The sequence below is a fragment of the Neolamprologus multifasciatus genome, chromosome 2, assembly GCF_963576455.1.
Source record: "Neolamprologus multifasciatus chromosome 2, fNeoMul1.2, whole genome shotgun sequence".
In the NCBI taxonomy this organism is placed as follows: Eukaryota; Metazoa; Chordata; class Actinopteri; order Cichliformes; family Cichlidae; genus Neolamprologus; species Neolamprologus multifasciatus.
In genome coordinates, this window is record NC_140440.1 from 35,159,256 (window position 1) to 35,172,199 (window position 12,944).

Sequence of the window (12,944 nt, forward strand, 5' to 3'; positions counted from 1 at the left end):
TGGATGGATGGATGGATAATAATTTGGATTAAAATAAGTTTTCACTTTTTTTTTCACCAATTTTTAATTATTAATTAGGTGGCGAGTATCATCATATTCCAAAAGCACAATATGACAGTGGTGAAGCTAAACCAGAGCAATTTCCAAAAGTTGATTCTGTTCATCTGGATGTAGCGTTTTGTGGGAGAAACGTTTCGTCATCATCAGGTGACGTCTTCAGTCTCAGCTGACTGCAGGTTTCAATCTTATAAACAGGACATTTGCATAATGACTGAAACCAGCCCACTGAAGGAACAATGGGCTGTGAGGTCAGTTCCTTAATCATAATTATGCAAATTCTCATGACCATTGATCAACAACCACTGATCAATGGCCATGAGTACCATTCACGGAGAGTTGGGGAATGGCTGCAATCACAGCATGTAAGATGGTGACAGATGTATCCTTAGGTCCCCTCCTTGATTCAGAGATGGTCTTTCCTTTTTCACGTAAATGGCCTCCTTGACTCCGTGCTCAAACCAGCGTTCCTCCCTGTGCAGGATGTTACATCCTCATCCTTGAAAGAGTGTCCACTGGCCTGTAGGTGTAAATAGACTGCAGAGTCCTGGCCTGACGAGGTAGCTCTGCTGTGTTGTGCCATCCGCTTCGCCAGACACGTCCAGATGAACAGAATCAACTTTTGGAGATTTATTTTCCTGGATGATTGAGAATGCATCAAGACGTAAACCAGAGCAAGTTGTGAGGAGTTGGCCATACAGCTCCGGTAAGCCAAGAGAAGCTGATGCCAGTTTCGCTGTAGCTTAATTAGTTTGCACTGTTCTCTGTTGGGATTTTCTTTTAAATATATACTTAAAACTAGTAAATTAATCTCTATTCATACAACATTTCTCAAAATCTGTTTTGTGTGAGGAAGAACTGTAAAACAAAGCAACCCTGACTAACACTGGCCCCTGCGTTGTTATCCGTCGACTTTTGTTTGTTTGTTTGTTTTTTCCTGGACTGAGGGTCGTGTGTACACAAGATAGCAGGATAACGCTTCTGTTACATTGACCAAAATTAACGGCAACCTGAAGGTTTATTTGTTGTTTATTTATTTTTGTTGAAAGCCTGCTGGAGTGGAAAGGTAATCAAATGCTTGCTAGCTCTTCACCCCAGTCGTACTTACTTTGGGTACACATGGTTGATCTGATAGGACGCTCCTGGCAGGTTTGCCAAAACAGCCTTTTCCTCTTGCAGCTGCCCCACTGATGTGAATTTGTGAGTTCAGGAAGATGCAGAGAGGCCTTTCAAACTGAAAACTACCCTATGATAGATTCAAACAGTAAGGGGGGGATGTTTATAAAAGCAAATGACCACTTCAAAGACATTGAAACATTTCTTACTGGCTACACTGTTATAACAAATTTTTCCCTGCATCTAAATACGTGTGTATACAATCACCTTTTGGCTTTGACTTTAGCTTTGTTTTAAAAAATCTAATAAAACGTCACTTGCTAACGAGAGTGTTACGGCCAAAACTTGCTTTATAATGGAAGGAATGACTTGTTATTCTCAACAGCAGCCTGGCACCGATCCTCAAATGAAAGGGATGCAGGGAGAGGCAAAAGGTCAGGCTAATTAAATGTCAGCAAAGAGCATCTTAATAATTGAATCATTCAAACAAAGAACCACATAATTTAGTTTTTAAGGGTTCTGATGAGCCACTTGCTGCCTCTCTTGTAGTTTTATGGTCAATAGATTATTACATTGTTCCATCTTAACAGTGATTCCTGTACACTACATAAACCTCGATAGACTTCACATCCAAAAGCAATTGACTAAGACATAGTTTCCTGATAAAGATGTCAATTTTTGGAAGTAGTTCAGTCTTTCCAAAAACCTCCAGCACCACATCTTAAACATCTGTCAGGACTCATTAGTCGGAATGCAAGTGAGTAAATTTTCAAACAGTTGTATTTGTGCCAGAAACCTAAAGATAAAATTGTTTTGACACGCTTGTAAATGGCTTAGGCTGTTTCTTCTTTCACCCTCTCAGTTATATAAGATCCTATTGTGACACCATAAACAATAGCAAGAAATCCAGTTGGATATGCGTGAGGGTTGATAGAGAGGTGATGGTGGTCCCCGAGGGAAAACAAACCCACACATCCTCCTATAGCAGCGGTAAGAAGTTCATCCATTGACCTCAAGAGTTTATTTATCCTATTACTCATTAAATATTCTTTACTTTTGTGCTTTAAATGCACTTAAACTTTGTGTTCTCTGCATACTATATTTTCATTATTGATCACTATCAGGAAACATCTTAAAAGTACCAGCACCTTATTAACTGAGAAACCTCATGCTGCCATTTCCTGAGTGTATTTCGCCGAGCATAAGCAGAAATTACTCTCAGTCAGCTCTATAACGTGGGGCTGTGTTTCACTAGAAGTTTCTGTCTTAATCGTTGGCTCGGAGCACTGACGCATGCATAGTACAGTACAGAAATGGTGAACCTTGTCCTGTGAGCTATGCTTACAGCGTTGTGGGGCAGACTGAGTGCCTTGACTGCAGTTAACCTCTTCATGATCTTTTATTTCCCAAAATGTCATGTAACAGCATCTTTTCTTTGATCATGAGCCATCCACATCAAAAGCATTCACAGGACACTGCCAACACATGCTTGTTATGGGGTCTTATTCTTTGTCTGTCAATATTTCTTCCAGATTAAAGAGTTTACTGTCACAGTCATTTGTCTTTGAATTCTTGTGACCACCTGTGAGAGAAAAATCACACTTTAGGCCAAACAGGATGCTTTATTGTTCTGTGTTGGTTTGTGAAAGGGACGCAACCCAAGACAGATTGTTTGTTGTTATCAGCGGCTTACTGCAAGTAAGAGGCTGACCATCAATCCATCCCCTTGTGCACCTGTTTGTGTTTGTAGCCAAGTGCTTGTGAGAGGGGGAAAAAGATAAGAGAGGTGCGCGTATTACATCAGTGTTACTAGAGGGGGAGAAGTGCGTGGAGTGAGGGGAGTTATGGGACCAGTGAGAGTCGAGCTTTCACAAAAGACTGATATGTGCACATCTGTATGATGAAAGCAAAAGAAGGGCTGCAGTGATAAGGCTTGTATGTTCATGGGCATGTTGTTTTGGTTGTCAGTGAATCCATCTAAGCTCACTATGTATGCGAGGCAACAAGCTCGCTTTACTTGTGGTACAGATGCTGGTAAAATCAATGAGCACAGTAACAGTACAACTAGAGTTGCAGAGGTATAGATGAGCTGTCTGTACCAGAAGTACTGTGGGTACAACACAATATTCAGTCTAAAAATCAAAGTTTAAAAAATATATACAAAGCTTCTCCAAAAGTTGATTCTGTTCATCTGGACGTAGCGTTTTCTGGGAGAAACGTTTCGTCACTCATCCAAGTGACTTCTTCAGTAAGAAGTTGGATGAAGAAGTTGGATGAAGTCACTTCAGTCTCTCTCAGAGACTGAAGTGACGTCTCTTGGATGAAGTCACTTCAGTCTGAAGTCACTTGGATGAAGTCACTTCAGTCTCTCTCAGAGACTGAAGAAGTCGCTTGGATGAAGTCACTTCAGTCTCTCTCAGAGACTGAAGAAGTCACTTGGATGAAGTCACTTCAGTCTCTGAGAGAGACTGAAGTGACTTCATCCAACTTCTTCATCCAACTTCTTCAGTCACTTGGATGAAGTCTCTCTTCAGTCTCTCTCAGAGACACTTCAGACTGAAGTGACTTGGATGAAGTCACTTCAGTCTCTCTCAGAGACTGAAGTGACTTAATCCAAGTCACTTCTTCAGTCACTTGAGTCTCTGAGAGAGACTCAGAGTTGGTCTCAGAGACTGAAGAGAGACTTCATCCAAGTGACTTGGATGAAGTCTCTCTTCAGTCTCTCTCAGAGACTGAAGAAGTCACTTGGATGAGTGACGAAACGTTTCTCCCAGAAAACGCTACGTCCAGATGAACAGAATCAACTTTTGGAGATTTATTTTCCTGGATGATTGAGAATGCATCAAGACATATACAAAGCTTGCTAGTAAAACTATCACAGAAGTGATAATCAAATTGTAAGTGTTGGTCTTTGAATAACAACAGCAAGTTGAGTACATTTGAATGAATTCATTAAAAAATAAAGCTGAAAATGCTTGCTTGGAAACCCGGACTTTCTAACATTCACACACAAAATCACACTCCGATAGATGCATTGGAGCCACTTTGTTGGAGCAATCGGGGCTCGATCACAGACCTTCCAATTGGTAGGCAATACACTTTAGTATCTGAGCCATAGTCACAGGTTTTGGAACAACAAGGAGTTCTTTCAGTAACTAAATCTGCACACAGTGATACATAAACATGTCTGTCTTGTCACAGTAATAGATGGCAGAGCTAGATTATACGTTTAGCTCAAATCAGCTTCCTTATTTAAATCAAAGGGGGCTGATGACAAAAAGCTTTCCCATTAAAGAAGCACCAGAAGTGAATGTTTGTCCCATTAATGACTCTGATCATGATCTAAAACCCAATGAGAGGATGTAAAATTAAAGCAGTTCAAAGAACAAAACAAACGTGATGCACTGTTTTACCCCTGCACACACTGCAACGGGAATAAGAGGAAGTGAGTGTAGTAATTACCGTGCAGGCTATTTTTGGTTACAGTTGGTGTCCATCAGAACTGAGAATTACAGAGGCAAAATGTCACCATATGGAAATGAATATATCAGTCTGCGAAGGAATTTCAATTTTAAAAAAATCTGTAGAGTAATATAAAATAAGTGATGGCACAAGTGGATAAATTGAGTCACAAATTGGACTTCTTGCATGCAGTAAACGCTAAACTGGCCACAGTGATCCATCACTAGAGCCCCCATCCATCCATCCATCCATCCATTCGCTTCCGCTTCTCCTTTTCAGGGTCGCGGGGCCGCTGGAGCCTATCCCAGCTGTCATAGGGCGAGAGGCGGGGTACACCCTGGACAGGTCGCCAGTCTGTCGCAGGGCCAACACACAGGGACAGACAACCATTCGCACTCACATTCACACCTAGTGGCAATTTGGATTATCCAATTAACCTATCCCCACAAGCTGCATGTCTTTGGACGGTGGAGGAAGCCGGAGTACCCGGAGGGAGCCCACGCAAACACGGGGAGAACATGCAAACTCCACACAGAAAGACCTGATGGTGGAACTGAACTCAGGACCTTCTTGCTGTGCAGCAACAGTGCTAACCACCGCGCCACTAGAGCCCCCTTTTTTTAAATTCCTAATTGTAGTCTGTGCTATTGCAAATAACGCATATCTTAGGACCAACTCGGCTTCACACATGTTTAAAAAATATTGTCCCCAAAGTCACCCTGTAAACTATAAACTGACCATGCAGTTTTTGTGAGTCTAAAGCAAAGAGCATGCGATTGGTAAATCAGACTGGCTCCAGACTTAATCAGGAAAACACAGGCTATCAGCAACACTGTGCCTTCCAATAACTGAACCTGCCATCTGTACGTAGCTTTAGATCTTGACAGAATCATGAACTGTTAACAGTTGTATCAAATTCATGAGGTGCAATATGCTGCGCTGCAGCCAGAGCCAAACAGAAGTCAAATCCAATGTGTGCTGTTCTTTGTGTGTTCCTTAAGATATCCCCCTTTGTTACTCTTCTTCTTTTTCCTTTCACTCCAGGCTGTTGGTTATTCTTGTCAGTGGCTGCCCGAGCCTTACTGGAGCGCGTATCAACTCCTTCCTCTCCCCAGTGTGACATTCATAGCATTACAATTGAGCCATCAATCTGTCAAGCTTTACCCCTGCTAAGCTGCAAGCAGCGGGAGGCACAGAGGAGGGACAAGTTTACCTCTGCTTCTGTTTTGCTTCTCAGTAGTTAGGGTCTAACAACTTCAATAAGTCTTAGTCATGATGGGAAATAGATAAGCTTTTAGTTGCCAGCTGAGGCAAGCCATTCAGTTATCATTTTTCACCCTCATTTCGCATCTACTGCTGTGTTTTGTGCTGATGACTGACTTGCTGGCTTCATTTATTTTTTTCTTTGCCCACAACCCCCACTGCTACCTCTCAGACATGCATACACTCCTTCACGACCGTTTTTCATATCCTCTCTCTTCTCTTTCTCTTTGTATTTGTTGCTCCCGTCTTTGCCTCTCCTCCTGGGTAATGTCAGACTGAGCTCCTGTAAGGAGGAGATAAAGCACCCCAGCAGACAAGAGCTTTCACCTTCTGACTTCCTGGACAAACTCATGGGGAAAACATCAGGATATGATGCACGGATCAGACCCAACTTCAAAGGTACAGCGTACGCCATGGCAGACCGTCGCAGTAGCCCTCAAGAAAATCCTAGAGAAAGTACAAGCATTAGAAAACAAAGCCAACAGTAGTGAGTCTGTGCTGTGAAAGCTAAACTCGCCAAGCTCATGTGCGTTTGCCGTGTATGTGTCTTCACCAAAACTGTTTTCACTTCATCACTTAAATCACTTTAAGCATATTTGCACTGCACAAGACACTAAATAATGTGGATTGCACAACACTGGACATTATATTCCTCATTTCCAGTTAATTCTTGTACAGCTGCTGTTATTGTGTGTGTATATATATTTATATTTCTTCATACATTCTTATATATTTCTATACTGTGTATTTTGTTGTACAGTTATTTTATTTTCAACTTTAATTTATATATTTTATCTTATTCTTTCCCAGTTAAATTTACCCTTCATTCTAATTTGTGTTGTACAGTTATTTCATTTTTAACTTAATTTTTATATTTTATTTTATTTTATTCCTTCCTGGTTTAATTTACCCTTTTTTATTTTCATATTTATTTCCTATCTTATTCATAGCCTTTTCTTTTTTCTTTAGGTCACGAGCAGTTGTCTAAGCATTTTACTGCATATCGTACTGTGTATGACTGTATGTGACAAATAAAAGTTGAATTTGAATTTGAATTTGAAAATTCTAACATTTAAAGCAGTTCTTATGCTTTATGCTACGGGACACCCAACCACTGTAATTTTGTCTCAGTACGACCTTACTTCCAAAAATTCTGTTACATACAAAATATTTGTGCAAAATTGCTAACTGGATTTTCTAGAGAAGAAACGGTTTGAACCACCCACAAGTCCCCAGGAGAGGATATGGGTAGATGGTGTGCATGCAAAGCACCTGAGAGTAAGGTTATCATGTGTGTCCTCCACACAGCTCCAGGGTTTAAGCAACAAAACATTTTCTTAATGTTGTACCTCTCTGTGGTGTACTTGTTAGTGGAGTGTGTGACTCTAACTTGATAAAACATCCTCCCTGAGTTATGTAATGTAGACAGGCCTGAGCACTATTTTTTCTCAGACGCCTGAGTATATTTGTTCATCCTGTCATTATCTTTGTGCCCAGACTTTTACATGAAGCTTTTAAGCTGTCGTTACACTGACAGTGAGAGCAATAGCAGGAACTCCAACTTCAGAACTGGAATTAGCATTGCATGCATTGCAATAACATTTTTAAGTCACAGTCACTGTAAGCAGATGAAAAGTAGTGATACAGTGGATACATTTTCTGTAGCCTTAGAAGGTGCAAAGACAAATATTCACAGTGGTGCTTTTTCATAAATCGCAGGGACAAGTGTGCATCTATGTTCTTATCTCTTTTCCCAGGTCCGCCTGTGAATGTCACCTGTAATATTTTCATCAACAGCTTTGGTTCGATCACAGAAACGACCATGGTAAGAAGAGCATGTACAAATATTACACATTTCTTAAAAATGTACGTTTTGCTTTTTCTTCGTAGCCCAGAAAATTAAATATTGTAAATACTCTTTGACATGATTATAGCAGCAGATTATGGTACAGTTGTATCTCTCTGCATGATTAATAATAAAAAATACTTTGATTTTCCTTTTCCTTTTCTAACTTATTGGTTTCTAATCCTTTAAGTGCTGAAGCAATTTCTGTTTCCTGGAGCATAACAGTGCAACCTTCAGAGACCACTGGGGTCACTGACATGCTGATAATGAACTGTCCACTCTGCAATTAAAATGAAAAATTGAGAAAATGAAAGAAAAGGGAGAAGGGTGAAAGGACAGGAAAAATGGCTCCCCTTACGTCTGCATTAACACTACAGTAAAGCAGTGAAGTGTTTAAGGGTGTCTGGGGGACTTCCAGAGCTCCAAAGCTGCAGTCAGGTTAACCCAGAAAACATTCATATTTTAACTGGAGGACTTTTCTTATTTTTTAAAAGAAATAAAAGAAAAAAACTTAATAACTGCAATTGGCCACAGAGAAATTAAGAATTATTTGTACTGATTAGATTTCTAATTTAATTACTTTGTATTCTGGCTGCAGGCCAGGCTGTGTTTGGTGTATTTCCTTAGCCTGGCTTGCATTATCAAGCTTTTCTTTTCTTTTTTTACTAAACCTGACAAATATAATGCAGCAAACAAAGATGAATTATCTGTAGTGACCTTAGTGCTTGCTCTTTCTTGATTTTCCATTTATTTGCTCCGTCTCCAGGGTTTCCACACATTTCTCAAATGAAATGATGTTCATTAAAGTGTGTTATTCTCATCATGAGGAAACATAAAGTAGAAAAATTATATCGCTCGAATTAATGTTGTATAAAGTTTCAAGCCGTACTCCATCCCAAGAGAATAACTTTCACGATATTTCTGTCTGGCTTTGAAAAGTTTAGCTTCAATTCAAAATAAGAACGGACAAACAGTGACCCGTATCAGAACTCCTCAAACTACAGCAGAACAATCCACTTCTGAGTTTTCCATCTAACTGCAACCTCCACTGATGATATATTTTCCATTAACTACCCTGCGTTCTTCCACAGGACTACAGGCTCAATGTCTTTCTACGGCAAAAATGGAACGACCCTCGTCTGGCATACAGCGAATACCCCGATGACTCCCTCGATCTGGATCCATCCATGTTGGACTCTATCTGGAAACCTGATTTATTCTTCGCAAACGAGAAAGGAGCCAATTTCCACGAGGTCACTACTGATAACAAGCTGCTACGGATTTTCCAAGATGGCAGCGTTCTTTACAGTATCAGGTAACTAAAGACAACAGCAGGACCACTGGTGCTGGGTTATCTAGTTATACGTTTAGAAAACACTTTAATTTATTTTTTAACAACATGAATTTATTACATTTCAGTCTCTAGTAGGTTTGGATTTGTGAGTGAGAGTCTGACCTGAATTTGTTTTTGCCCATTTCTAACCATAAACCCCCTAAAGAGGGAATTATTTATGTGTGAAGTCCATTTAATTATATTCAGTTTGAGCTTTTTTTCTATTTTACTTCACATTTTTGTTCTGTCCTCTTTAGGCTTTATATACAACATTACTGTACATACAATATATTCCAAACCAAATTCAGAAAGTGTTGAAATGCTGTGTAAAATGTAAATGAAAAGAAAATGTATTGATTTGCAAATCTCATAAACCCATATTTTATTCACAATAAAGAACATGGTAAACATATCAAATGTTTAAAGTGAGAAAATGTACTATTTAAAGAAAAGTGTAGCTCATTTAAAAAATTTTGGCAGCAGCACATCTCAAAGGTGAGACAGGGTCATGTCATGCAGATTCTTGGACTCTTTTTCTTGATATTATGTAGATGATTAGATATTTGCAGCCTTCACAATTCTACGCAGAGAAACATTATTCTGAAATTGTAGAGAGTTTGTAGACTCGGTTTCTTGCAGATTGGTGGACCTCTGCCCATCTTTAGTTCTTAGAAACTGTTTCTTAGATTCAGTTCAAACACTGAATAGGTTTTCTTTGCGCTGCTGTGACAAAGATCTGGGATTATGAGTTTTGAAAATTGTTGTCTTTTCTTTTGGTTTACATTTTAAACAGCGTCTTTTTTTTCCTTTTTTTTAATCGAGGCATTAAACTCAAACTATGTATATGCATCAGTAGGGCTGTTCGATATAACGATATATATCGGATTACGATATAAAAACGTCTGTCGTTTCATTTTAGATGATGACAAATGCCGGGAACATAGTAATGTGCGTCTGCAGGCCAATAAATGTGCCCAGGCAGTGACTGGCTGTTTTGTCAATTGAACCAGTCAATGTGCTGCATCTCTTCTTTGTCACTCACTTAGTTTAAGGTGCTTGAATGCAAAGTGTGACTTGAAATAGTTCTGTGAGTCTATTTTTTTTAACTTAATATATCTGGTATAGGGCTGTTCGATATAACGATATATATCGTTTCATTTTACGCTATCGTTTGTTTCGTGGTGTCGCAAAATAAACTGTTTACAGCAATATTTTTTCATGTTTTGATGTCACTGTAGTGGCTATAATAATTTCTTAAAGTTCTCTCTTTCTCTTATATTTAATATAACCACACTACCGACGGACAAGCGCCTGTTTTTGTGTTGTCGTTAGCAACAACGACGGTAAAACCATGCATGTCCGCTTGTTTATGTTCCACATAAACCTTTCACAATAAAGTTCAAGATCCTGTTGAGACTTTTCAAAATAAACTGAATCACGTGAAAGAGCAGATTATTTACGGATGAGAAGTAAAAAAGCCGCCAGGTGCTAAAAAATAAACCTTAGACTCAAACGTTAGAACAGGCTTTTCCCCGCAGCACGCCGTGTAATAAATACTCACAAAGAAAACAGCGACTGTTACAACTTATGTCTAAAAATGTATCGTTTCATGCATCGGTTAAAACACTCAACGCCCAGCTGGAAACACTTCACGCAAGTCGAGCTGCCCGAGATTCACATAATCTACAGAAAATGTTACATTTTTGTGATATAAATCACAAAAATGTAACATTTTCTGTTATCGGACAATAGATGTCTTATATCGGGATATGAGATTTTGGTCATATCGCACAGCCCTATGCATCAGGAAATCAACTTGGGCACTCCATTTCTGCTAAATTCAGTGAAGATGCCCCCCCCCCCCCCCCCCCCAAAAAAAAAAAAAAAATTGCTCCCCAGTCTAGTGCTAGCAGAGAAATGGAAAATAAATCCCACTCAAACATGACTTCTTAACTAAAATATAGCAGATTGCTGAAATGCCAGTTACACTCATCTTACTGCATCTTTCCACCCAACCAGTGCGTGTCTATGCGCACTGGAGGTCACCAAACTATTAATAGGGTGCAAACATGTCAAGTGGCAAGTGTGTGACGGAGTCTTTGATGCGATTTTGTTTAATGACACTCTGCGCCAGATGGGAAATTTGCAGCCGACTTAATAAACGATTGCACGGGAGGAGTAGATGTAGTTTTACTCCGTGCTCGTGTGTCCCGAGTTCCCATTTTAAAGCTTTAAACATGTTTGTAATAAAAATGTACACAATAGAAAACAATTTAATCACAAAAGTCTGTTCGCGTTAAGTTATTATGTTGTGCAGTGATATTTATAATGTTTAATGTTTTGTTGTGATTTTTCCATCATGAAATTACTATTTTACTGAGAAGAAAAACTTCTTTCGGAAGAGGGAGAGGCATAAACATCATCCATTGAAAACAGACGCACAGTATTGCAAATACAGATAATCACCTCCTCATTCCACTGATTTACTGCATCTCTTAGGTTTGCTTGCAAACTATGTTCGGTAATTATGCATCAAACATCTTTGTTCCCTCTAAGTGCATGACACAATTTAGGCAGCGAGTCAACCAGCGGAGTATTTGTAGTTTGTTCTTCTGCTGGTGAAAGAGATATTGTCATCATAACACAGTTGCAAATGGGTGCCTGAGTGTATATTGCTGCCGGCTCTTGTCTCGCCTCTGGGCAATGCATTACAGCAGGTAATTACAGAGCTTTCCTCCAGACAGACTCCCAAATAGCTCTCTCTCTCTTCTCTAAGAATCCTTGAAGGCTTAATGCATCAAAACAACAAATAAAAGTCGGGATGCCTACACCAATTACTTCTCTATTACTGTGGTGAGTGAGCGAGCGATCAAATGGCAGACAAATTCAAGCTGTTTTCTAATCTACTCTTTTTGTTTATTATTTTTATTTATTCGATTACTTTTTATTGAACATTCTCAGACAGACTCATAAATTGCAAAACAAAGCAGCCGACGCTGATAAAGCCACTTTTTAAAGATGTTGTAATCGATCGTTTCTTCTTATGCTTCGTGTCTTTTCCTTGAGCTCTGTCGTGCCCTCTGACATCCTCTACATCCTATTTCTCTTCTCCAATCTGTTGTTTCTCTCTCAGGCTGACTCTTACCCTGTCTTGCCCTATGGACTTGAAGAATTTCCCAATGGACATTCAGACCTGTACCATGCAGCTTGAAAGCTGTGAGTTTTCATTTCCTCCTCTTCCTTTTGTTTCACTTCTCTTTTATCCTCCTTTGGTTTCTTATTTTCTGCATTTTGCCCTTTTCTACGTTTGCCAAACCTACAGGTCTGTGTGAGCATGACGTTTTGTAATTGCTTCATATGTTTGTCCATATTTCTAATCGATATTGCTAATATGATTGTTACTCAAGCTGGTGTTGACCATTGGCTGTACTATTTCACAGAAGGAGCGATTGTCCACATATTGCTTAACAGCAGTAATTAAATATTTATTAAACTACCACTGCAAAGGTGAAACTGTAAGACCTCTACCAGCTTGATTGAGAAAGATGCTAATGTGCAAGCATGTGTTGGGTGCAGTACTTTCTAGAAGTTTATCTTAAGGGTTTTCAAATAGCAAAACATCTAACAGTGCAAAAGGGTTTATATTAACCCAAACCATAACCAGCATTTGTAGAATTAGTATAAGAACCACTGTCTCCTGTGACAGTGATCAAAAGTCATGCTTTGTTGTACAGACCGATGTTTGCGCTTTTTGTCCTGTAGATTAGGATCTGGGGAACTTTACACTATCAGGTAAAGCTTTTCTATGAAATACAATTGCTTTTACCGAAAACAGCCTAATTTTTGTTCCTGTTTTAAGAGCAAACA

General features: G+C 39.4%; 1 protein-coding gene across 2 annotated transcripts in view; it reads left to right on the forward strand.

Annotated features, from left to right (window-relative positions):
- Window positions 1-12,944, forward strand: part of glra4a (glycine receptor, alpha 4a) — a 63,549-nt gene that overhangs the window by 26,917 nt on the left and 23,688 nt on the right. For both annotated transcript variants that reach the window (XM_085131077.1, XM_085131081.1), the window contains exons 2-5: window positions 6,173-6,297; window positions 7,656-7,723; window positions 8,836-9,059; window positions 12,211-12,293. In XM_085131077.1, the coding sequence (XP_084987203.1) occupies window positions 6,173-6,297; window positions 7,656-7,723; window positions 8,836-9,059; window positions 12,211-12,293 (500 nt within the window). The remainder of the gene's footprint in view (window positions 1-6,172; window positions 6,298-7,655; window positions 7,724-8,835; window positions 9,060-12,210; window positions 12,294-12,944) is intronic.